This window comes from Balaenoptera borealis, assembly GCF_965194805.1.
Source record: "Balaenoptera borealis genome assembly, chromosome: 3".
Taxonomy (NCBI): domain Eukaryota; kingdom Metazoa; phylum Chordata; class Mammalia; order Artiodactyla; family Balaenopteridae; genus Balaenoptera; species Balaenoptera borealis.
This window is the reverse complement of record NC_138866.1, coordinates 104,131,884-104,159,183: the sequence shown is the minus strand read 5'-3', so window position 1 is coordinate 104,159,183 and position 27,300 is coordinate 104,131,884. Positions and strand designations below refer to the sequence as shown.

At 38.5% G+C, this 27,300-nt stretch overlaps 1 protein-coding gene and 1 long non-coding RNA gene across 3 annotated transcripts in view; one reads left to right on the top strand and one right to left on the bottom strand.

Moving 5' to 3' along the window:
- Positions 1-27,300, bottom strand: part of LOC309626872 — a 174,034-nt gene that overhangs the window by 101,040 nt on the left and 45,694 nt on the right. The gene's annotated exons all lie outside the window — the stretch shown is intronic.
- On the top strand, positions 1,308-27,164 carry PYGO1 (pygopus family PHD finger 1). 2 transcript variants are annotated; one of them, XM_082388162.1, is made up of 3 exons: positions 1,308-1,852; positions 18,440-18,525; positions 19,578-27,164. In XM_082388162.1, exons 1-3 carry the CDS (start codon positions 1,804-1,806, stop codon positions 20,700-20,702), a joined length of 1,260 nt encoding a protein of 419 aa, XP_082244288.1. In that variant the 5' UTR covers positions 1,308-1,803; the 3' UTR covers positions 20,703-27,164. The 2 variants fall into 2 exon arrangements, with proteins under 2 accessions (XP_082244288.1, XP_082244289.1); XM_082388163.1 differs by lacking the exon at positions 1,308-1,852 and adding an exon at positions 2,136-2,223.

Below are 27,300 nucleotides of genomic sequence, written 5' to 3'. Positions count from 1 at the left end.
GTGCCTTCTGTAAAAAATTCCCTAACCTCTCCTAGTCTGAATCTTCAAATTAGGAATTTCCCCCCAAACTTATTAAATGAGAAAGGATAACATTTGTCTCATGGCCACACCATATCCTGTCATTTAAAGCTGATTCCTCTGCTGTGGTGCTTGTCTGTCACGTAGCCCTTAAGGCTGTAACACTGGCTTCATGTTTACATCTGTTCTGACATTATACGTGCAAGTGAATGAGTTCTATGGGTCTTGTCTCCGAAAGGAAGAGACTCCTATTTGTTGTTAGTTCTAAGCCCTCATATGATTAATGAGCGCTTCTCAGTGATTCTGGATCAAAATAATCGGTCTCACCTGATTGAAGATTAGAGTCTGCACCTACAGATTCTCTTTAGTAGGAGAACTGGAAACCCAACAAACAGGGAGAATAGTTTCGTGAAAGTAAGCCAAAGAATGTCAGAGCTAGAAGAGACCTCAGGGATGTAGCCCCACTGCCTTTTCAAGATCTGAAATCTGAGACTCAGAGAGGTTACCTAAGTTGCCTCAGGTCACACAGCCTAGACGATGGATGTGGAATCAGTAACCAAATACAATCTACAATCACATGGGGGCGGGGAGATCCTTCTCCTAAAATTTAACGTCTACATCAGGTCCCGGCGCCTCACCGCTTCCACCCATCCCCCTTTCTTGTATTAATTACGCATCGCTCTTTTTTGAAGAATCGGGTCGTTAAAACTTGCAGTTGGGGCATTCCACAAACAGGTGTCCAGATCACTGACACATAGTCGGGGAATCTGGGTCTCCACCTGCCCGCCGAGAACTCTCCAGCTCCCGCGTACAAAGTTTGCTCGGCTCGTACACTCCTCTTTCAGATCCCTGGCCGCGAGGCCAAGATGCCTGCTGCGGCCTCCGAAGAAGTTCGGAGATGCAGTTTCCTCGCAGAAGCCGGGCCGGGGCGCGTCGGCCGCCGAGCTGAGCGTCCTCTGGCTCGGTGGCGGCGGGGGAGCGCCGGGCGCCTGTCGGCGCGGGGCTGGGCGGGGCGGTCCCTCAGCGCGCGCTGCCCGCCCCGGCTCCCGGGGCCGCGGGCCCGCTAGCCCCGCGTGGAGCGAGAGGCGCGCGCGGGCCGTGGGGGCTGGGCCGAGGCGGAGCGCGAGGCGGCGGCGGCGGCGGCGGCGGCAGCAGGAGGCGCCGCGGGACGAGGCAGCGGCCCCCGCCCCCCGAAGTCCGTCCCCGCGCGGGGCTGGGGAGCTCGGGGCGGGGAAGCCGCGGGGCCGCGCCACGTCCCTCGCCCGCCCCAGAGCGGGTTTTGCAGGCGGCTCTAAGCTGGGGGCTTTTGTGTCTGCGACTCGGGAGCGGCGAGAGCGCAGACCTCATCCTCAGAGGGCGCTGTGAGTGCGCCGCCAGGGCCGGGCCGCCCGCCTCCCGCCTCCCCTGTCAGCGGCTCCTGAGGCGGCGGCGGCGGCGGCGAAGAAGAAGGAGTGGGAGGAGGTGGCGGCGGCGGCGGCGCACTAGTCCTCCGCACACGCCGGCCCCGGGCGGGGGGCCGCCCCCAGGCCGCTCTCCCGCCCGCTCTCCCGCCGCCGCCGCTGAGCCCGGCCGGCCCCAGCACGCCGCCCGGCCGCCCCGAGGCCTCGTCCTCCTCCCAAACTTTGCAAAGTCGGCCCGCGTCCCCACCGCCCTCGGCCGCGCCTCGCCTCGGAGGCTCGCCTCGCAGCCGCAGCGGCCCCGCGAGGAGGAGGAGGAGCCGCCGCCGCAGCATCAAAGAGACCGAATTCCCGCGGCCTGGGGGGGAGTCATGCTTTGCGGTCTGTAATGTCAGCAGAACAGGAGAAGGATCCCATTTCGCTGAAGAGAGTTCGAGGTAACCGAGAAGGGCGCCGGGTTGAGGGGAGCGGGGTGAGCGGGGCGCGCGGGGGCCGCGTGCCCGCCCGCCGGGAGGCCACGGGGCTCTGTCCGGGCCTAACTCCGCGCAGCCCGCGTCCCGCCTGCGCCCCGGGGCCCGGGCTGCGGTCGGAGGCGCGCGGCCCCCGCGTCCCCTGCGCCGAGCCCTGGCCGCCCCGACTTTGTGTTAGGAGGCAGTTGAAGCGGCACTCAGCATCCCTTCATACCCCGCTCCTCGCCCACCTTACCTCGTTGGCCAGACACAGCACAATAGGCAGCCCGGAGGGTGAGAAAGAAACAGCCCCTGTCAGAGACCACGAACGATGCCCTCCACCCCCGCCTCAAAAAAAAGTAAGTTGGACCGCACTAGAGTTGACGCTCTTGCAGAAGGTGTGCCGGGCCTCCGTGTCTCTCCCAGCCCCCCTTCCCATTCTCCAAAAGGCAACAAACATACAGCTTTATTTTCCTTAGGCTTAAGAGGAGGAACTATATTCATTCAAAAGGCTTTTCTCTATTGGCTTATGGATAAGAATCATAATCGCCCCAAATCAGTTTTATACACGGTTGGCTTGCTTCTTCCTTGCACACTAGTTAGGCATTTTCCTGCTGCCTTACTATCTAAGAAATATCAGAGGGAACGATGTGCCAGACAAAAGATAACGCGTGTAAGTTCACAGACACCAAGTGCCGTCTGGAAATTTGGGGAGTATCCTCCCGCTCTTATTTCCAGCTTTCAATAGGGTTCAGGCCGAAAGTCCCAAAGTTGAAGTAATACTGTTTGTTCATTAAGCAAATATTTATTGAACATCTACTGTGTGCCCGGCACTGTTTTTGGCACTGGGATACCGCGGTGAACAAAGCAAAAAGACCATCTGCACCCAGGAGGAATGCACACTCTTGGAGGGTAAACAAATGATGAGCACATAAAAGGTATAGAATGTCAAATGGTAGGTGGTATGGAGAAAATCAAAGCAGGGAGAGTGGTTAGAAAATATGTATGGGGGTGGAGAGGTAGCGATTATATATAAGAGGGCTCACCTGGAAGATGGTGTTTGAGCAAAGACCCAAAGGAAGTGACAGAGCAGAGCCATATGGATATGTGTGGGAATAGCAGTGTTGGCAAAAGGAACAGCAAGTGCAAAGGCCCTGGGTCTGGAATTTGCCTAGTGTGTTCAAGCAACTGCAAAGAAGCTATTGTGAGTGAGCAAAGGGAGAGTAGTGTGAGCTGAGCTGAAGTATGGGGTGAATGTGTATTGGCCTTGTGAGCCATTTAAAAGATTTGGGCTTTTACTCTGAGGTAGGGACTGGATGGGTTTGTGCAGAAGAGTGAGTGATCTGCCTTATGTTTTGTTTTGTTTTGTTTTAAATTAATTAATTAATTATTTATTTATTTATGGTTGGGTATTCGTTTCTGTGCGAGGGCTTTTTCTAGTTGCGGCGAGCGGGGGCCACTCTTCATCGCGGTGCGCGGGCCTCTCACTATCGCGGCCTCTCTTGTTGCGGAGCACAGGCTCCAGACGCGCAGGCTCAGTAGTTGTGGCTCACGGGCCCAGCTGCTCCGCGGCATGTGGGATCTTCCCAGACCAGGGCTCGAACCCGTGTTCCCTGCATTGGCAGGCAGATTCTCAACCACTGCGCCACCACGGAAGCCGCCTGCCTTATGTTTTTAGCTGGCTGTTCTGCAGAGAATAGACTGTAGAGAACAAGGGCTAAAGCAGGGAGGCTAGTTAGGAAGTTATTGAAATAACCCTTTCATCCAAACAGGATAAAGTGCTTTATCAATCAGTAAGTAGTAAGGTAAATTTCCAATTGACTTAAGTGATGTAGAGATCAAGGAACACAGTCATTCATCTATGTTTTTGTTCCCTGTGACTAGAGAGTAAACCTATAGAACTGGCTTGTGACACAGTGACAATGTGATATCCAAATAACATCACTTGAGTATTTAGTTAGAGATTGATTTTCTTAGCCATTTAAGCAAAAACATAATTTAGAGCAGAATATTGTTTTTACAGGCTTAATAGCACAATCTTTCATTTAGTGAAGGTTTTCTATTTCAACTTTCTTTTCTCTTTGTGGTTATGAATTGCCAAAGCCTTTAAGGAATAGACCTTTCTAACATATTTCTTTGATATGTTTGCCATGTTATTTTGCCTACTATTATAAATTATTTTGGGGTTGAAGGAAAAGAAAGCTTTATCAAGTTTATACCTTTGAACTCAATTATCAGTCTTAATCAAACGTAATTTTAAATAAAATTGATGGGTATTTTATTGTGCGTCAAGACTACAGATCTATCTTTGTTTTATTACAACTGCTGGTTTTAAGTTTGATGCCCTAGTTGTTGGAAGTTGACTTAGGTGTCAGCTCAAGAATATTCTGAGAGTCAAGTACCAGAATAAAAGACACAGCACTTTTTAAAATAAAAAACCAATATGAAGAGGGGTTTTTATGATGTCATTTTGTACTAATTAGAACATTAATTTTTAAAACATTTTAAAATTATTTTATAATCCATAAAAGGTACCAGATTATCTACATGAGCTCTTCCGAAGCACAATTCTGCTGAACTTCACTGCCCTGGAGCTTCTAGTTATAATTTATATCATCAGACTGCATGTAGAATGTGGTGTTTGCAGAGCATAATCTCTTGAACAGTGCTTCTCAAACTGTTTCTTATCCAATGATATATATATAATCAGACTTTTTAATGGTTATGTATTTATTTCATGTGTATTATCAAAAATATAAGTTATCAAACCTTTTGCTTAGGGTAAGACTAAGATATAGATAAATATGTATATCTGCATATATCTGTCTATATAGAGAAAGACCTATATATTTTTTTAAATTTAAAGGAACTACTAGAAAATAATATTATAGACATAACTCAGATATGGCAAAATTATGACAATGTGAATGACTAAGGACTTTGTAGACCAAAAGCATCGTAATCCCCTAGGATGCTTATTCAAAATGTAGCTTCCTGGACCCACAGAATCAGAATTTCTGAGAGATTTCTCTGCATCTTTAACAAGCTCCCCCGGTGTTCCTTATGTACACTAAAGTTTGAGAACTGCTGCTGGTAGACCTAGATTGTGAAGGTAAGTGGACCAGAGGAAGCTTATTGGTGGTTTTCCAAACTTGTCCTGATAGTTTATTTATTTATTTTAATTTTATTTTTTTTAATATTTATTTATTTGGTAGTGCCGGATCTTAGTTGCAGCAGGCAGGCTCCTAAGATTCCGCTCGCCAGCTCCTCAGCTGTGGCATGCGAACTCTTAGTTGCGGCATGCATGTGGGATCTAGTTCCCTGACCAGGGATTGAACCTGGGCCCCCTGCATTGGGAGCCTGGAGTCTTAACCACTGCGCCACCAGGGAAGTCCCTGTCCTGATATTTTAATATTAGATTCAGAATTGCTATTTAGTGCCAAAGTATCTTACTCCTATTTCCTACCAGTTGTTACCACCCCCCAAACCCTCAGCCCTGGATTGTAAGACAGATCCATGAGGATAGGTGCAATATCTTGATTATCTTTCTGTTTCTTTCCTAATTGCCTTGCTCACAGTAAATACCAAATGAACGAATGAGTGAATACATGAAGGAACTGATTCGTATCTTTATGCTGCTTTCGGATTGTCCATAGCCCCTCCCACCACGTTTACTTGCCCTTTTTCCTTATTTTAACCAACACTCCCATTATCCAGTATTTTTAGAACTCTTAGATGTTGATCTGATGACGCTATTCATTCGTTTATTCAACAAATATTTGTTGGGCAGTTATAGCGCCAGACAGTGGGAATACATTGATTAAGAAGACATAATACCTGTCTTCAAGAACTTTTAGTGTAGTCTGGGATACTGACAAATAAGTAATCAGTTACAAACAGCATGATAAATGCTGTGATAATCTACAGGAAATAAAGGAACATATAACCTATCTTTAAGGGAGTCAAGGAAGGCCTCCTGGAGGAGAGTTCTAAGAAGCGGTGGGTGTTCCTTTGTTTTAAATGATGTAGAAAGAGCAGCAAGGAGGATGAGGGATGAGAAAAAGGTCTAGGAAGTTAGTGGTGATTTTGAGAAGGCACTTTTGGGAGAAAACTACATTTTAAAGTAGTGAATATTAAGTGGTGAAGATATGATTTAAAAGAAGCTTGGTGATAGAAGGAAAGACATAGCCAATAACTTGGAAAGAGAGTCAAGAGGAAGTTTGTATGGGTTCTCTTTATTTTTTCTCCCTTGAAAAATGACAGACATATTAGTAGACAAACAAAAGAACCTGATTTAGAAGGAGAGGGGAGAAACTGAAAAAGCAACAGAAAGAGGATAATTCATTAATAAAGCATTCAATACATGTTTTTTAATATCTACCATGTGCTAGGCATTCGCTGTTGTGGAAGCTGGGCATTAGACAGACAAGACTCCTATTCTCGTAAATCAGGTTTCTGCATATGAGAGAAGGAATAGCAACAAGGATGCTAAATGAAGAGTTAGTCTTGGGGAAAAAAAGAGAAAATGAAGGAAGAAAAACATTTAGAGATGAAGAAGGAAGTTGAAGCATTCATTTCAGATGAAATGCTTGTTTTTTTTTACATAAATGCCACATTTATTGTTTCAAATGCAGTTATGTCTGATTTATTACTTATTTTGCCTGAAGAAGTTAAGACAGCAGACTTAATGACTCATATCAAAACTATGGTGAACACTGTATAGTATCAAGATAACTCCATCTAGACTATGAACAAATGATAGTTCTTTAGTAAAAGTAGAAATTTCACTAGTCATGAGGCAAAAGTGATTAAGTAGCTATCTGCTTTTAAAAGACTGTGCACCCTCAGATGAAACACTTTTAACCAGAGTTAGAAATGACATTGGAGAGGTAAGCATGTGTTTTAGAATGGCATAGTAACACAAAAATGTCACAGAAGTGCTAAAAGTAGACTGTACTAAAAAATATAGACCATCTTGATCAGAGAAGTGTGTGGAAGATTTGGATTAAGATTGAAGAGGAAGCATAATTTACAGTCACAGAATTGACGGAAAGAGCTGACGAGAGAAAGTCTGAAGGAAAGGATTGGGGGTTTTTGTTGTTTTGTTTTGTTTTTTAATTGGCATATGTAAGGGCTAGGCAGAGTGTCAGGGAAGCGAGTTTGGTTTTCAACACATTGAATGACTATCCCCCTGGGATGTTGCAGTGTATGCAACAAATATACGTGGTTTGGACTGAGGCGGGTGGTCTGAGCCAGAAATAGAGATCTGGAAGTTATCAGTAAACATGTGAATACTAATTGATGCCTTGGGAGTAGATGCGCTCATGCAAGCGAGTGAGGCGTGAGAAGAGAAAAGCATTGAGAAACACAACTTTAGGAACACTAACGTTTAGGAGATAAAAGGGGAGAGGGGCTTCCCTGGTGGCTCAGTGGTTGAGAATCTGCCTGCCAATGCAGGGGACACGGGTTCGAGCCCTGGTCTGGGAGGATCCCACATGCCGCGGAGCAGCTGGGCGCGTGAGCCACAATTACTGAGCCTGCGCGTCTGGAGCCTGTGCTCCATGATAAGAGAGGCCGCGATAGTGAGAGGCCCGCGCACCGCGATGAAGAGTGGCCCCCACTTGCCGCAACTAGAGAAAGCCCTCGCACAGAAACGAAGACCCAACACAGCCATAAATAAAACTAAAATAAAATAAAATAAAAATAAATTTAAAAAAAAGGGAGGGGGGAAGAGGACCCTGAAAAACAGAATGCAAAGCAGTAGCCAGAGAGGTAGAGGAGAAAACTGTAAGAGAATGGTGTCAGATATATAACAGGAAGGGTAAATTTATGAGGGGGAGATAAATGGATTTTGTTGTTAACAAGTAGAATGAAAGGTGTCTATCTGTGAGACCTCCAGCATGCTCTTTCTCCCATATTCCCTAACTTGATGAAGATCATTCATCTAGTGACCCAAACCCATGCCCCACTGCAACTCAACACTGTCCCAGAGTCCTAGATTATCTGTCTCCTTAGTATGTTTTGAACCCATCATCTCCTCAATCTTTCCACAACCACTTCTTTAGTTCAGATTTTGCTTATCTCTTTGATTATTATAATAACCCTGTCACTGGTTTCAGTGGCCTCCCATTTTGTCTTTCTTAACTCATTTTCCACATTGTTACTTACTGCTGGTGGTAAGTAACTACCATCTATTGAGTACTTACCAAGCAGTTTGCTAAGCAATTTAAATGGATCATCTTGCTTAATCCTCTCAATAACCCTGTAAGCTAGCTGATATCATCATTCTAGGTTTACAATTGAGGAATTGATATTCAGAGAGGTTAAGTAATATGTGGTTAAGTAACATATTCAAGTTTACCCAGCTAGTAAGTGGTGAAGCTAGAACTTAAATTCTACGGCCCCAAATCTTAGACAGTATGTTCCATTGCTATAGTGCTCCCCAAACACAATTTAGTCATGTTACTCTTCTTTATAAAATTCTTCATTGGTTCCCCATTGCATTTAGGATAAAAATCCAACCTTCTTATATTAACCCAATCCAACCTTCTTATATTTACCCAATCCAACCTTCTTATATTTTTATTTGGCCCAGGCCTACCACTTAGTCCTCCATCCTTCATATTCCATGAAATGCTTACCCTTGTCTCCCGTGCTCCAGTTCTCAAATAGTCACATTTCCTCTCTGGATGTTGTCATGATCTCTCATGTCTTTCAGTTTTTCTTTGCACATTCTGTTCCTTCTGCTAGGCATGCCCTCTTTTTCCCCGACTTTGGTAAGATACTCATCCTCAAAGCTTCAGCTCCACTGAGACCGCCCATTATTAGAGGTATTGATATTATTGTGTAGAGTCAGCTTCACACTTGGATGCCATCCACCCACCCTTCTATGCTTTACCTTTGTGAGCAGCCTTAAACCTCATGTACCTCAGTAATGCAAAGATCATTAGTTTGGGGAGAACAGCTGGCACAAGAACCACAAATATATGAAACTTTAAATCACTGATGTTGAGGGCTTTCTGAATTTAATATTTATTACATGCCCAGATTGATCTAGGTTTGGGGCATCACATAGCAGACACTTTCTGCCTTGCATTCTAAAAGGAAATAATGTCTTTTTCATTTCAATCATATAAGGCCATTTTGCCAAATGCTTAATGGAATTCATACAATACTATATTCACATATTAATTCACAATATTTCCATTCCATGGTAGAGACCAGTATTACGGAAGTGTGTGTTTCAGGTGAAGATAAAGCTGTTAGCTAAGATGTTCACATCCATAGTAAATGGTAGAGTAAACTGACATTATATCCCAGACTTCTGCGCTGTTGTGAAAAACTGATACTTGAGTGTCCACTGATTGTGCTGACACTGCTGGCTATTAGATATTTTGATAGGATGTTAAATACTATAGAAGCTGAAATGAAGTGCACTAGTGGTATAGTTTAGTCTAAAGGAAAGCAAAATGAGAACTAATAATTGAGTACCCGTTGTGTGCCAGGCAATGTGTTAGGCACTGTCTTAGTCCGTTTGGGCTGCTGTAACAATACCATAGACTGGGTGGCTTGTAAACAACAAACAAATTTTATTTCTTACAATTCTGGAGGCTAGAAAGTCCAAGATCAAGGTGCCAGCAGATTCGGTGTCTGATGAAGACCCACTTCGTGGTTCATAGACAACAATCTTTCTCACTCTGTCCTAACATGCGGAAGGGGATAGGGAACTCTCCCAGGTCTGTTATATAAGGGCACTAAATCTCCCAGATCTGTTTTATAAGGGCAGAGCCCGCATGACCTAATCACCTATCAAAGGCCCCATCTCCTAATACCATCGTAATGAGGATTAGGATTTCAACATACGAATTTTGGGGGAAAACAAACCTGGTTTGAGTCATTTAATCAGCCTAGAATACATCCTTATACCACATACACATATTAAAATAAACACTTATTTGGAATAATGAGGAAGCAAGTCTCTTTAAAGGAAAATGTTGATTATAAAATATTTTAAAATAATGTAGTCACATTACTTATGAGAGAAGTCACTGTCACAAACCAAACCATTATTGTGAATAAAGTGAGTTTAATAAAGGAAAATTTAAAATATATTAAAGGCACTCTGCTATCTAGTGTACAGAATAATGCCTTCACTCCCTTTTAAGGACATGGGGCCAAAATAGATTGAGTCTTTAATAGGAAGAATAAAGAAGTTGTAACTAGACCTAAAAAAAAAAAAATGCCTAAAAGGCCTAAAGTAAATAATCCACTCTTTACAAAATAAAAAGTACTTACAAATAAAAGAATGATTTTATACTTACAAACGGATTTCTTATCAAAAAATCATTGATTTGTAGCGTCTTTAGATGGGGAAAAAATTGTATCATTTAGTAGGTTGGACTCTCCTCTAAGACCACAAGTAGAGAAACAACTTAAGCTTCCAGCTCTAAATAAAGGTTAAAGGGTGAAAGGAGAGGTAAAACTATTTTTGTGCTTAATTGAGATTGATTGGCATAATGAAAAGTGATAATATATAGAGAAAATTCCTTAACTTAAGATGAGAGAGGTTTCTTTTTCTATTGTTGATATCACCCTTTCCCACTTCACTTCCGCCTTGTGTATTCGGAGGGCTCTGGGAAGGTAGGAGTGAAGAGATGAGTTGAAGAAATTCAATTATTAACAGAAGGATCAGAGTAGCCACTGTTACAACAAGATTTGGAAGTTCCCCTTTTCTTGGTTCTGTGCCCCACAACTCTCAACTTCTGGCTGAATGTTCATGGTTTACCTTGCAGAGTTAGCCACAGCAGATATGTAGAGCAGATAGAGAGACGCTTTGGTACCAAAAGTTATGAAGGTAACCTAAATAACTGGCTTTATGACCACTACTTTCCCCTCCCCTTGCACTTCGTTTTTAAAGAGTAATAATTACAGAAATTCTTGGTAGCTTATATTCTGATTAGCCCCGATGACCATGAATCTGATCTAACATTACTTATTAACATCATGGAGATGACAGAACCACCAGTATTACATATACCAATGGGAGGGACCTAGGTAAGGCCAAGAGTCAGAGCCATTGGAAATGTTACATAGTTAACTTTTTAGATGAACAATAAGTGGGGCAACTGAGACCAGTGGGAACTTGAAGATTGTTTCATGGAGGGAAATATTAGACCCTTTTTTTTTTTTTTAATTTTTATTTATTTATTTATTTTTATTTTTGGCTGTGTTGGGTCTTCGTTTCTGTGCGTGGGCTTTCTCTAGTTGCGGCAAGCGAGGGCCACTCTTCATCGCGGTGCGCGGGCCTCTTACTATCGTGGCCTCTCTTGTTGCGGAGCACAGGCTCCAGACGCGCAGGCTCAGCAGTTGTGGCTCACAGGCCTAGTTGCTCCGTGGCATGTGGGATCTTCCCAGACCAGGGCTCGAACCCGTGTCCCCTGCATTGGCAGGCAGACTCTCAACCACTGCGTCACCAGGGGAGCACCGAGATATTAGACTCTTAAATAAAAAACTAATACTATAAAACTCAATTTTCAAAAAAGAATTTTAGGTGATTTTGCTTACAGATTACTTGAATATAATGAATTTACTTAAATGATTACAAATGTCAGAGTTTTGCCTTATAGTAAATACAGGAATTATCATTAGAGTTTTAGAAAATGAACAGAGATGGTAGATACTAACCATTAAGAGTACATTTTGTCCATCTTTAAATTACAGCATTTTAATAGTAAAATTACAATTATTCAGTAGTCTTAATAATGCTGTGAATGGTAATTTATATATTCTAGATTAGAGACTAATTTGTTAATAACTTTTTATTTTTTAAGAATTACCTTTTTCTATTGATACTTTTGTTATAATGAAATACCCATAACAAATGTTAGGAAAGACAGGACTCTGATGTTTGGACCTTTTGTTTATTTATATAGCCACTTTATTATTTGACCTCAAGCCCATTACTAATTCTTTTCCACAGAATTTCTAGGTATTCAGATTCAAGAACAACACATTTCTCTGTTCAGTATGTTAGTATATACTGTTATGGAAAACTGCATACAAATTGTTAATATGAACTCATTAGTTCAGTGTATATAGGCTACTGAAAGTTATACGTTGGTTAAGTAGTTTAGCCATTCCTGAACCATATGATTTTGAATGAATGACCTTGAGGAGTGCACTGGATCTCTCTCTTAGTTCTTTACTTACCATCTATTCAAATGGGATTACCATGTCAAATTAAAATTAAAAGATAGGAGTCCCTTTATCATTTTTTATTAAACAAATTTTTTTAATGGTCACAACTATATTTTAATTTAATGAATGTTTATATTTTTCACTGTTTACGGTTTTTTTTTAATTGAAGTTTAGTTTATTTACAATATTATATTAGTTTCAGGTGTGCAACATAGTGATTCAGTGTTTTTTATTGATTATATTAAGATAGGAGTTCCTTTAGTTTGAACCAGAAGTTTCCATTTTTGCCTTTTGTGGGCCACTGAGGAAGACAGTATATGTATAAGATCTTAGGGAGGCAAACTACTATATTAGAAGCAGATAAACCTAGTTTTATCCAAGCAACAAAACAAAAATAAATAATTCGAACTTCATCAAAATTAAAAACATATGTGTTTTACATCTGATGATTCTAGTATCCTTAATATATACATAAAGAATTCTTAAAACTTAACAGAAAAGACAAACACTCTGAAAACTAGGCAGAGAACTTGAATAGGCATTTCTTCATAGAAGATAAAGAAATGGTCAATAAATACACGTAAAGATGCTCAACATCATTAGTAATTTTGGAAATGCAAATTAAAAGCACAAGGAGATACCACTTCATACTCACTAGAGTCACTATATTAAAAAAAACAAACTATAAATCTTGGGGAGAATGTGAAGAAATTAGAACTGTCAGACTTTAGAGGTGAGAACATAAAATGGTGCAGCCACTGTGGAAAACCATTGAGCAGTTCCTCAAAATGTTAAACATAGAGATACCATGTGACCCAGCAATTCCACTCCTAGGTGTATACCCAAGAGAATTGAAAACATACATTCATTTAAAAACGTGTGCATAAATGCATTATTCATAGTCTCTCCAAAATAGAAACAACCCAAATGTTCACCAGCTAACGACTGGATAAACATAATGTGGAATATCGTTCAGCCATAAAAAAGAATGAAATACTAATACATAAAATTACGTGGTTGAATGTCAAAAATGTTGTGCTAAGTGAAAGAAGCCAAACTCAAAGCCACATATTATATGGCTAACAGGTATGGGGTTTCTTTTTGGGGTGATGATAATGTTCTGGAATTAAATAGTGGTGATGTTTACACAGCCTGGTGAATATGCTCAAAACCCACTGAACTGTACACCTAAAAGCAAAAGAAAACAAATACTAGTTTTACATTTCAGAGCTGCTCTTTTACCAGGGGTATGATCTGTACCTTTACAATTCCATTTCTTTTTCTTTCTTTTTTTAAAATGGGGATGATTTTCCTCATAGGTTTGTTATGAAGATTAAGTGAAAGAACATAGATATAGATATAAACTTCTAAGATAGTAGAACAAAGCTACCGTACAGATTCTCTTCTAAATTTCAAGTGAAATGAACCAAAACAGTTTTAAAAAACAGCAAAAATGTCAGCAATAGCAGCAGACAAGGGAAGTGGCATAGTCCGGTAACATAAATCTGGAACAGGGTGAAATCTGGATCACTGTTTTAGGCTTCTAAAACAATCCCTGCCCCTTGGAAGCTGCTGGTGATTTACAAAATTTTGAGAATTACTAATAACCCCAGGTCTGGAGAAAAGTAAATTAAATGAGTAGTCTTGTTCTCACTCCTTTGAGTAAGAAAAAAAAATGAGTGAAACAGGGGAAGTTTTTGTTGTTGTTTTTAAAGGACTCTCTGGCAGAAAAGAAGCCTTCAGGGATACAAATTGAATCAGAGGACTCAAGGGAATCCTCCCATGTGAATGGGTTACTGCACCCCATGACTAGGTAGATGTGCATTTAACAAAATCTTAGAATTAAGAGCCTGGATGTTTCAAGGAAACACAACAGGTTAATCTTACTAACATAGGCAAGCATTATAAAGAGAATATTAGCATATCCAGTCACATAAATATAACATTCATATAAAAATTAGTAAGTTGTGTTTACTAACATAGGAATGTCAGGCTGGGTTCAACATTAAAATAATGTAAAGGGGACTTCCCTGGTGGCACAGCAGTTAGGAATCCACCTGCCAATGCAAGGGATACGGGTTCGAGCCCTAGTCCAGGAAGATCCCACACACCGCGGAGCAACTAGGCCCAAGTGCCACAGTTACTGAAGCCCGTGTGCTGTAGGGCCCACGGGCCACAACTACTGAGCCCATGTGCCACAACTACTGAAGCCCGTGCGCCTAGAGCCGGCGCTCCACGAGAGAAGCCACCACAATGAGAAGCCCACGCACCACAACAGAGTAGCCCCCGCTCGCCGCAACTAGAGAAGACCCAACGCAGCCAAAAATAAATAAATAAATAAATTTATAAATAAATTTATAAAAATAAATAATGTAAAGGAAAAACATCATATGATTATCTCAATAGATGCAAACCATCTAAGCCAGGCAAACAATCTTAGATAAGAATAAAAGGGAGTCAAAGTTATGCACATTAAATCAGAGCTTAAAAGGTCTGGGCAAAGTTACAAGATAAAAATAAACACACGATAATTATGTAAACATACTATAGCAAACTAGTGAACTGACACACAAAGAATAAAAAGAGAAAGAGCATGCAGAAGATGAAGAACCCATAACCTACAGGACAGAAGGAAATAACTCACATGTACTTCAAGTTGTAGAACTTAAATAAAATAAGAGCTCAAAGACAAGATAATATTAAAACACAGAAGAAGGGTAAATTGCAGACCTAAGGAAATAAATTGACTGAAACAACATATATAGAGAACAAATATATTACAAATTAGAAACAGAATAAAGATAGTTAACAATTAAGTTACATAAAAACTTCAGATAATCAGATTAAGTGCAGATGAAAAAGACTAGTCACGTGAGCTAATAGATATGGAGCTAAAAAATCTCCCCAGCATAATGATAATTAGTACCCCTGAAATAGAGCACTCAACAAATAGAGCGGAAAAAAGTATTCAAAGGTATGAGAAAAGAAAATTTACCTGAAATGAAGAATCTAGAGATAGAAAATACCCTGCTAAATTTAGGGAGAAAAAAAGTAGAATAAGGTGTGATACTATACTATCCTCAACTTTCAAAGCAGGAAGTCACTTGACACCATCTAAAGATTGAAAAAAGAAATACCATAATTTCTCCAACTTAATGTTTTTCTTGATGTCTTTTCTTAGCCTTAGAGAATTATTTTCAAAAATTTCTCTTTTGGTGAAGAAACATTTAGCATATTCTTCAGTTTAATTTATTTCTTTTTCATTTATTAAATTCTAATAAAGTTAAAACTTAATGCTTTTTTTAAAAATTAATTAATTAATTTTTTTAATTTTTGGCTGTGTTGGGTCTTCGTTTCTGTGCGAGGGCTTTCTCTAGTTGTGGCAAGCGGGGGCCACTCTTCATTGCGGTGCGCGGCCCTCTCACTGTCGCGGCCTCTCTTGTTGCGGAGCACAGGCTCCAGACGCGCAGGCTCAGTAGTTGTGGCTCATGGGCCTAGTTGCTCCGTGGCATGTGGGATCTTCCCAGACCAGGGCTCGAACCCATGTCCCCTGCATTAGCAGGCAGATTCTCAACCACTACGCCACCAGGGAAGCCCAATGCTTTTATTTAAAAAATAATAGCCCATTTTTGTAAAGGTATTACTATCACAAATTTATACACAGGAGGAAAAGTAGGTAGGTAGATAGTAAGCTAAATCTCTGGAATGATGTTAACGTAGGAGTAATACTATTTTCAGCCTGGGAGGTGTTTGAAATATGTATCAGTCAGGGTCTAGTCAGGAGACAGAAACCAGACTAGTTATTTTTAATGGAAAGAATTTGATATAAAGTATAGTTAACAGATATTAAACTGGCAAAATAGAATACTAAAGTTTTTACAGAGGTAACAACTGTGGGAAGCAGCTACCATTCTTAAGGCTGAAGGACATAGGAAAGAGGTTGGAATTATTAAAATATATAAACTCACAAGAGGGTCCCTGTGGAGTTTAAACTCAGGTTTCTGAGAAGGGGGTGCTGCTTAGGCTGGTATGAATGCCTATGGGGTTAGAGGATGGGCCCTGTGGGCCTGGGACTCGGACACCTGGTGCTGATGTCCCTGAGGAGGGCACCACCAGGCTATCTGGGATAATATGTGAGCTAAATAAAAACAGTGTTATTTTGTTCTAGATGGCTAGCCAGAACAGGGAGTACCTTTCCACTTATTAGAAGTCTTCCTCTTTGTCCCTCAATAGGGCTTTTAAAAAGTTTTTATTCATACTGATCTTGTGCATTTCTTAAATTTATTGCTAGCTATTTTAGTTTAGTTTTGTTCCTGTTAATGGAAGCTTATCTTCTACTTTATCTTTTAACTGGTTATAGTTTGTAATATAAAAGCTTTTGATGTTTAGATATTAATTTAACGTCCAGAATCCTTACTAAAATTTTGTTATTGTTGTCATAGTTTTTACCTCCACAATATTTAAACTTCTTCTAAATAGCTCTTACAGAAATCTGCTTTGCATTTTTGTTATGTGTGGAACTATCGCCAGCACGCTGATTTCTCTTTATTGCCAAGTACTATTTCTTTTCCTGAACTATTATTATAAAGATATCATTACTGGTCTCCCTGCTTCTACCCCATTCCCATCACCAATTTATTCCCAGTACAATTGCTAATGTAATCTTTTAAAAACATAAATCGTGTTACTTTCCTGCCCGAAATCCTTAAATGAGCATCCACTGTTCTTAAAATAAAATCCAAATTCCTTACCATAAACTATAAGGCTCTATGTCTCAGTTGGCTTGCGCTGCCATGACAAAATGCCATAGACTGGGTGGCTTAAACAACAGAAATTTATTTTCTCACAGTCTGGCGCTAGGAAGTCCAAGATCAAGGTGCCAGCCAGTTTGTCGGTTCCTGGTGAGGGCTGTCTTCCTGGCTTGTAGATAGATGCCCATCTTCTTGCTTTGTCCTCATATGGCCTTTCCCACTGTTTGCATGTGGGAGGAGGGAGGGTGGAAGGGAGGAAGGGGGTGTGGAGAGAGAGAGAGAGGTCACTTTCTCTTCTTTTAAGGCCACTAATCCCATTACCCTCATGACCTAATGTAACCCTAATTACCTCCAAAAGGCCCCACCTCCAAATACTATCATATTAGGGGGCAGAGCTTCAACATATGAATTGTGCGGGGACACGAGCATTCAGTTCATAACACTTTAAAATGGTCTGGCCCCTGCCTGTCTCTTCAGCCTCTTCTAAAGGTGCTCTCCAGAGTTCCGTAACACACTGGCCTCTTTTAAATGTCTCAGACATGACACATTCAAGCTCCTTTCTATTTATTCTCTCTGCCTAGAGGCTTTTCGTTCTGCTCTTCATGTGAGAGATTTCTTATCATCTTTTAGGTCTCAGTTTAAATATCTCTTTCTCGGAATCCACATGTATGAGCAAGTCTCCTATAATTCTCTGTCAACTCATTGGATTTATTTATTAATCTATTACAAATATGTATTATAGTTTACTACAAATGTGTATCTACATATGTGTGTACATAATTTTATTCTGTCTGCTTTTGTATATGTTCAGAATTCTCTGTAGTAAAAAGTGTGTTTTTTTAATGGAAGAAAATCCCATGTTTTTTTAAACTTCTTAGATTCACAGTCAAGCTTTTGCTTTTGCTTGATCATATTGAGAAAATCATACTCACATACGTTGTTGTATTTTGACAATACCTTTCAGAATTAAGAGGCATATACCTAGGATGCCATAATTCCAGTCCTAGGAATGACCTTTACATGAGTGTAAAGACATTGATACGTGGATTTTCATTGCAGAACAGCAAAGGTTTGAAAACAATCAAAATATCCATCAATAGGGAGGGGGACTAGTTTAATGAATTATGGTATAATCATAATGTGAACTACTCAGTTATTAGAGAATGGAGCAGTTCTATATGTAATGACATGGAATGATTTCCAAGTAAGAAAGCAAGGTACAGACCATCGTTCCATACTAAGCATGCCATTGTTTGTGTACTCCCCAGAGCTATACTGGAATTTATATAGATGATCTTTGGAAAGATAGACCAGAAACTAGCAACAGTGTTTGCTTCAGGGATAGGAAACCAGATGACTGAAGGTTTGAGGATGGGATGGAGAATTACTTTTTTCACTGAAAGAATGATAAAAAAAATGCTATGGAGTAGAGGTGAATGACTGCTTCTGGCTGAGATCATGGGGAAGACTTTTTTGAAGAACAAAGATAATAAGAGCTTAGTATTGCTTTTATCTAATAAAAGTAGAAAACATTAACAGGTAGCTATAATAGATATTGCTATGAGAGATACAGATTTCACTTACGAGTAGAAATATTATCTGGATTGACTGATTGATTTATTTTTAGGTGGTGATAGCGGACTGGATGGGTTAGGAGGACCAGGTGTACAACTAGGAAGCCCAGATAAGAAAAAGCGCAAGACAAATACCCAGGTAAATGGGCATTTTCTTTAATAACAGTTTTTCTTCACTGATATGATCAGGCTATGAGGTAAATTTAACTTTCGTCATGGGTTTTGTTTCCTCTCCTAATTCAGAACCTAGTAGTGAATTCTGCAGTGATTTGTTTTTTTTGGGTTTTTTTTTTGCTTTGCAACTAGTGGCTGTTATCGGACTGTAAGCCTAGAGTGAATATTGCAAGAAGGAAGTATAGGCAGATAAATTAAAATGCTTATTCTTAAAGCTGATTTAAAAGGAATAGATGCCTGCAGTTTTATGAAAAGATTTTAAAATATGTGGATACCAGTTTAACTTGGAGTAATGTTCAACTATTATAATAAATCAGTAGTATGTACATAACATGAAGCAATCATGGTGGAAGCATCTTTTGTCTGAAACCTTTGGTTGTAACAAGCAGTTATAAATACAGACTTTCTTGGTTTTATCCTCTATAAATTTGAAGTACTGTTTTTATTATAAAGACTGCAAGTAAGTGTGAAGTGTGTACAGATTACCTTTTTCCATTTTGGCCACACTGTTAAACTTGCAGTTGTGACTAAAACTGGCAGTTTATTTTTCCAGTCTGAGGCCTAGGCCTTAGTGCTTTGGGAATACTTTAATAGCCAACTGTCTGAAGTTAAGCTAGGGAAAAAAAGTTAGATCCTGTTTACTGTTATTTAATTTTATGGCTATTTGGAGGTATAAAGGTATTTTTAGTTAAAATTTTAAGTGAAAGATTCTAGAGTTACAGGCAAGCATATTCAATGAAAATTATGGTAATGAAGCTTCTTTTGAAGGCTGAATACTTCTAGAGTTTGTAACAATTGATTTGAGCTCAAAAAAGTACACCTTATTTCCTTTCCTCAATGAAAGAAACCTACACAGTTTTATCATTAAATATAAATATGAACATTATTTGGAATTGAAAGGTCAGGTGAAGAATTAAATTTTTGTAACACTTCAAAAGAAATTTAAAACTAGGTTCATAAATGTTAACATTTATGACTTCTTTGATCAAACACATGTATTTCACATTCTCATTTCAGGGGCCTTCTTTTCCTCCATTGTCTGAGTATGCTCCACCACCAAATCCAAACTCTGACCATCTAGTGGCTGCTAATCCATTTGATGACAACTATAATACTATTTCCTATAAACCACTACCTTCGTCAAATCCATATCTTGGCCCTGGTTATCCTGGCTTTGGAGGCTACAGCACATTCAGAATGCCACCTCACGTTCCTCCAAGAATGTCTTCCCCATACTGTGGTCCTTACTCACTCAGGAATCAGCCACACCCATTTCCTCAGAATCCTTTGGGCATGGGTTTTAATCGACCTCATGCTTTTAATTTTGGGCCACATGATAATTCGAGTTTTGGAAACCCATCTTATAATAATGCACTAAGTCAGAATGTTAACATGCCTAATCAACATTTTAGACAAAATCCTGCTGAAAACTTCAATCAGATTCCTCCACAGAATGCTAGCCAAATATCTAACCCTGACTTGGCATCTAACTTTGTCCCTGGAAATAATTCAAATTTTAGTTCTCCATTAGAATCTAATCATTCTTTTATTCCTCCCCCAAACACTTTTGGGCAAGCAAAAGCACCACCCCCAAAACAAGACTTTAGTCAAGGAGCAACCAAAAACACTAATCAAAATTCCTCTGCTCATCCACCTCACTTAAATATGGATGACACAGTGAATCAGAGTAATATTGAATTAAAAAATGTGAATCGAAACAATGTCGTAAATCAAGAGAACAGCCGTTCGAGTAGCACTGAAGCTACAAACAACAGCCATGCAAACGGGACACAGAATAAGCCACGACAACCTAGAGGTGCCGCAGATACATGCGCCACTGAGAAAAGCAATAAATCCTCTCTCCACCCAAGCCGTCATGGGCATTCTTCTTCTGACCCAGTGTATCCTTGTGGAATTTGTACAAATGAAGTGAATGATGATCAGGATGCCATCTTATGTGAAGCCTCTTGTCAGAAATGGTTTCATCGGATCTGCACTGGAATGACTGAAACAGCTTATGGCCTCCTAACAGCAGAAGCATCAGCAGTATGGGGCTGTGATACCTGTATGGCTGACAAAGATGTCCAGTTAATGCGCACTAGAGAAACTTTTGGTCCCCCTGCAGTGGGCAGTGATTCTTAATCACAGGCATTAACTACAGTGGTTTTTTTCCCCTGTGTAGTACAGAGGTTCAGTGACACAGGATTTTAATGTTTTACATTATTTTTTTAAATGCACACACAAAAAAATTATTTACCTTTTAGTTTTTATTAATACACCACTTCGTTGCTAGTGCAAACTTTGTATTGTTTTTGTTTGCTATCTTAAATAAGAATAATGTATATGGGGGTGCATTAGAAAGTAATATACAAATAAATTTTAGTTTGTAATCATGAACATAAAAGCCTCTTGAAGCTTCAAGATAATATATAGCAAATGTAGGCAAGTTTTGACTTTTAAAAGTTAGAATCATTGAAAAATGTATCAGTTGACCCTTGAACAACACAGGTTTGAACTGCATGGGCCCACTGATTTTCAATAAACACATACTATAGTACTACATGATCCACGGTTGATTAAATCCCAGGATGTGGAACCACAGTTTTGGGGGGCTGACTGTAAAGTTGTATTCACATTTTTGACTGTTAGGGGGTCGGCACCCCTAGCCCCCGTGTTGTTCAAGGGTCAAGTGTATTCCAGTGCTGAACTTTGGCAATATCAAATTAAATATTTAGTTCAAAAAATATTTGAGGATCCATTTAACATGTTTTCAGAAAGAATATATGTACCTAAAACATGGAAGAAAGCATACATTTTAATGAGTGTTTTAAAAAATAATAGAGTATGACACCAGATTCGTCCCATATTAGGGTCCTTGAAATTAGTGACCTTCATATTATCAACTCAGTCTTTCCAGGATGTCTGTTTGTACAGATATGAGACAGATGTTAGCATATAGTAGATGTTCAATAAGTATTTGTTGATTAACTTGTGGATTGTACCACATGAAATTGCTAACATTAGATCAGTTGAAAATTGACTACAATTAGTAGAGTTGTCATAAAGGATGTTTTTAGTTGTGCTATTTAGAAATATAACAGTATTCTCTTCACTCTTCAATTTGATTATTGAGTTGTTTTGTTATTGTTTTCCAGAGAAATAAATAATACAGTATCCTCAGAAGAATTGTGAATACTTTTCTTAATATCATTTCAAACCAGGGACATATTGCAAATGAGATAGGTAGAAACATCAATTTGGCCTTAGAGGGCTCTGCTGGCAAAAGAGTGGTGGTTTGAAAAATCTTGTTCTGGGGATCTGAAAATTAAAAATGAGCCTCAGCGGAGTTCAAAATCCATTTTAAACAAAGATCAATTAAGAGCCAAGATGAGAGCTTACTCACAGTTCGAGGCCCTTCAGCAGACAGGAGTTTCGGCTGTGACTGGGGAAAATGTAAAAATGGACCTGAGAGTATTCTCTTGAGAGATAACAAGAATGGAGACAGTTGGAGGTGCACTCATTAAGATTTGAAACAACAGAAGCCTGTTTTTGGAGCGGATCATAAACTGTGACCCAAAAAAAGGATTGTATATGACAATTGATAATAATTTATACAATGGTTGGATGTTGGTAAATCTCCCAAACTTGAACCATCATTGTGACCAAAAAAGTTCTGAAGACTATGTGGTGACCTGCAAAAGGGATAATTTAAACCTTGGTGAAATGACAGCAGCAGCAATATTGCCAAGAAATTTAAATTATGCATGAAAATTTTGATTATAGTACTTCGGTTAATAAACATGAACCCACACTTTTACATGACAGCACTGGTGTCACATGTCACAAGCCACTAAAGCAAAGTTAATTGAATTATTCAATTCTGTTGTTTACAGTGCAGTCACCAGAACTTTATCCAGTGAACTGGTGTAGTTTTCATCATTTGGAGATTTTTCTAAGAAACTTCATATTCTCCAATTGAACAACAGTAATTGGAGGGTTTGAACAGTTCATACAGCCTAGCAAATGATGAATTTTATAAAAATGAAATATTTAATGTCCTATTAGAAGAAAACTATTAATGCTTGTGATGCGTATTTTGATTGAATAAAACTTATTTTTTTAAGTAGTGTTTTAATTTTGACCTACAGAAACAGCAATTTCATATGGTACAAGGCAATATAAGGTTTTCTCCATTTACCTGTGACTAATTAGAGATGAGTCCAAGATATTTTAAATATAGTTGTAATATAAATGTCTTTATAGTTTTAGGAAATGAAATGATACAAACTCTAATACTAGGTACTCCTTTGTGTGAAAACTTTACCAGTTGGAGCAGGTTAAAATGCAGTAGTTTGGGCTGACTCTTGACATTTGGTATGTTCAGTAGCATCTCGAAGATCACATTTTGCTTACGTTGTAGTTTTTGTTAAAGATACATAATTTTCTAAATGTTTAAGGACCTACTTATGTTGTTTTTGAAATCCTAGTGAGTGCAGATTTTTAAGATATGATGCACTGTATGCTATATGCCTAGTTCTAGCATCAGATCATGGTTTTGTTTTTTTTTTAATGACTGAATACAGTTAGGTAGGTACTGAGTAGAACCTTCCAATGTCTTCAGGAGTTAACACTTTACACGGTAGTACTCAAGTTGTGCTCATTGCTGAAACTGATTATGCAGTTTCTAAAGCCCTCTATTGCTTACACTTTGATTACTTGTTTTGTGAAAATGAAATAACCTCTCCCAAGTTAGTCTAAAAATACTTGATTTATAATGTGATTCTTTTATTTTCCATTTCCAAGTAGTTGTTTTTAAAAACTTAACAAACAAGTGAATTTTTATTCTTGTATTTAGGTCTTAAGAGCACCTTACTTAAATACGAATCTGTTAAATTTACAGAAGAAAAACCCGTGGTTGATTCTAACAGTGAATCGTAGGCAAACTACAATCATAGCTGATGAATGTTTTCATGTATTTGAATTAATTTTCTTACTAGTTCCACATTTGTCTCTACGTAACACTGTCAGAAGTTATCTAGAGGCTTTTTGGTAGGGAAAGTGATGAACTATAAGAATGGCCAGATACTAATTTGCCTAATGTGACTCAAAGAAGGCTATGATACAAGTCGATATGGCTTTCTTAAGACAAGTGACGAGCTGCCCTAAACATTTAAAAAGTATTCAGTGAGGAAAACAAATGCACAGAGGTGGCATAATCTTCCAGTAGCATCGCACCTTTTTTGGTGTAATCCTTTTCCATCACTGAAAGGCCTCATCTCACATGCACGCATATACACAAAGACACACATACATGCAATTGAGCAGGAAAACTTGGGGTTTCTCCTACATTCTCAAGTTTTGCCAAAGTTCAACCTGGCTGTCAGCAGCTAGGCTCTCTCACCAAGGCTAGGTTACTAGAAAGTTTTAAAGTGTCAGTTCCTTTCTCAGAACTTGCTTTGTTCATTTCACTAGAGAATTCCCCATCCACTTGCTTCTAGATGCTACTGGACTCCCTAATGCAGGAACAGCTTAGCTTGCTAGAGAAAAATAAATTATTCTTCAGATAGAGTGCTTGGAATTAGATTTGTGATCCATGTTTTCCTTTCGTGTGAAATACTGTAGCATACTGCTATTATGATTCTTGTTATCCAGACTAGAAGATTATGTACATAAAACTGAAGATTTTCTTGTACTAGTGCTTATTCTTCATAGATGAACACAGTATAAAGAAAACCAATTTGTGTGTGTGTGTGTGTGTGTGTGTGTGTGTGTTTAGACTCCCAACTCTGCCTAGTGGTAGGAAAAAAACTTCAATAATAGGTTACCCTGAAATCTGCTGACTTTAATCATCCAGATAAAATATCAGGAGTTTTCTTCTAATATTCTTTTACATTTGTTTGTCTTGAACAAACTGAGTGCTAGTACTTATTGTCCAACATACTATAGTAATTGTATGTAATAGTAAAATATATATATAAGCAATGATTTTTAAAGGGAGCTCGAGAGTTTTTGGATTTCTTTTTTGCAGTGTATAAAGGTTTCATATGCATGAACATTTGTGCTATTTAAGATTTTTTTAATTAAAAAAAAGTTTAATTAAAAGCATCCAGATTCCCAAAGTTCATTTGTAAATAGTGGTTTAGAACTCTGTATAAGATGATTAGATCCTTAGGGAAGCTCATAAAGGCTTATTTACACCATCATGTAGTTAACAACAGTATTGTATCATACTGAGTGCTCAGTCCTCTTTAGGGAATCAATCAATGTAGGAAGGAGAAAGTAGCAGAGGTCTTTCCTTTTTCCTGATTTGGTTCAGGAAGGTTGAGTTGTTTGGTGTGTTTCCCAGTTGCCCTCTTCCCGTCCTAAACTCTCAAGTGGAATGCTGTATAAACCAACTTGCCTTTTGCCTTCCTGGATGCTCTGTACTTCAAAATTTCGTATCTTTCCTCTAATCAGAATTCTCATTTCTTTGTTGGCTGTGGTTGGCTAGATTTTAAGGGGACAGTCTTTTGCAGCAAGATTTTAACAAAGATAATGAAGTGAGATTAAATATCTCTTTTTTTAAAGACTTTATTCAGAATGAATCTTCAATATCTTTGATTTCAGACAATATGACCACATTTAGGCACCATGGAAAGCAGTATTTTTATCAAATTGACTGATAGGTTCTTGAGAGTACTTCCCAATCTCCTTTAGATTGTGGAGACTTTTCACAATTTCTTTTCCTCTACTTCTGAACTCAGAGATTTTCTTCTCATTTCCAAATTTTAGCAACTTCCCCCTTTTCTCTATTCCATTTATCCGATAAAGCAGTATAGAAGTTATATCTGTAATTTTCCAACTCTTGGTACAGTGATGGGAGCTTAGAGGCACCCCTGGAGTAAAGGGACTGGGGATGGGATTAGTATCTCCCAAGACAAGTGGTCTAGGGCAAATAAAGGGAAGAAAGTTTTCATTGAAGACTTTTAATGAAACCCAATGGATAAGCTTCGTCTTTGTCATATTTTGTTGAAACACATTACTTGTAATTATATTAAAACTTATTCTAAATACCTGTACTTTTCTTGTTCTGTAGGTGATGTAGATGATGTTGCTTGTTAGTTAAAATATCTTTTATAAAAGAAAGTCCTGCTTCTTATCATGATGTATGTGACTTAAATGACTGTTTCATATTAAAACTATTTCTTCCTTATGTACTGCTTACATATACCTCTTTTTGGGATATTAGTTCAGTACTTTTATACAAATCTGAGTGTGTTCCACATTGGTGACATGTATTTTTGCAGTAAATTTTTGTTTTGTTCTTAGAGCATGTTTAAAGTAACACATGCACTAGTGCTGTGATCTGTGGCAAAATTACTGTAATTCAAATTGGAAAATAAAATGTTTCCAGACTTTGTCCAACATTTATTCCTATGGCAAAGGAAATTACTATGTAATACTAATTATTTCATATGCTGGTATGTTTAAGCTACTCTATGAAGTATGTGAGACATCAATATTTATGGATTAGTAGATGGCCTGATGTCTTTGAAATGGGAGAGAGGGGTAAAATTTGGTGTTGGCAATTCATAGCACTCATAATACAATAAATCTTAAAAATTTGATCTTCCTCTTACAGTTATAATTTACTAAGGAATTATCTTAATTGACAGTGCATATTCGATTTTTTTAGCCCATACCATTAAAATTATATATTAGACTTTGAACTTATTCTGATGTCTTCCAACCAAAAAAGATATCATTTACTCCACCATAACCAAGATAAGTAGTCATATTAATCTTCATTTATTAATAAACTATTAAAATACCATAAAACTCCTCTAATTACAATTTATAACCACTGATACAAGACTTGAATGTTTACTTTGTATTATCTGATGAAAAGATTTGTTAATAAAAGTCATAATCAAAATTTTAAAGAAAAATATTTAATCTTGGGAAAATTTTAAGCTTTTTAGAGGCATTTATTTCAGAATACTAGTTTAAAAGCATTCTTTTGTCATTAAACCTTAAGTACCCAAAAGAAGCGTAATAGATACTTGGAAATTTGTATATTTGAAATTACATGCTTAACAGAAAAAAAAAAAAAGAATGCTTGTGAGTGCTTAAACTGCATATCTTTTAAAATATTCAAATTTTTAGACATCAATTTAACCTGAATTAACAAGGTTTTACTATATCAGTGATGTATATTACAAGATTAATGTCTACCAATGTTATGCTAATGATCTTTCTATACAGCATCATTTTTGGCATGGTTGTTGTGGTATGTTTTGTACATTTGATTGTTGGCTGTTGATAGAATTGACATAGCAATAAATCTGATTCAGTTCTTAAATTTTAAAAAATGCCAGATACGATACTGTGTCATAATCCCATTATACTTTATTTGAATGCCCAGTGTTTTCATGGGTTTCTTTTTTTGTATTAAAAATTTAGTTTTACATGTTAGGGATTTTTTTTCTGGTATTTTCATATACAATCTTTTAGAACTGGGTCTGTTTCTATTTGAATCATAGAAATTGAAAGAAGTATTCGTATTAAATGATTCATGAATTGCTTTGTGGAAAAATCTGAATAAAGTATGAAATGACTAGGTTACCCCCAAATTGTTTATTTTCTTTATGTGGTTAATGTACAGGTTACAGTTTTCAGGGAAATAAAATTGGCTTGGTAACTGATTGGATATAGTAGATAATTGATAGTTTAACTGTCTAAGGGCTTCCAAATATTAAAC

Coding starts and splice junctions, on each gene's coding strand:
- PYGO1 (XM_082388162.1), top strand. CDS start 1,804: ATGTCAGCAGAACAGGAGAAGGATCCCATTTCGCTGAAGAGAGTTCGA. Junction 1,853..18,439: donor TTCGCTGAAGAGAGTTCGAG/GTAACCGAGAAG, acceptor ATTTATTTTTAG/GTGGTGATAGCGGACTGGAT. Junction 18,526..19,577: donor AGCGCAAGACAAATACCCAG/GTAAATGGGCAT, acceptor TTCTCATTTCAG/GGGCCTTCTTTTCCTCCATT.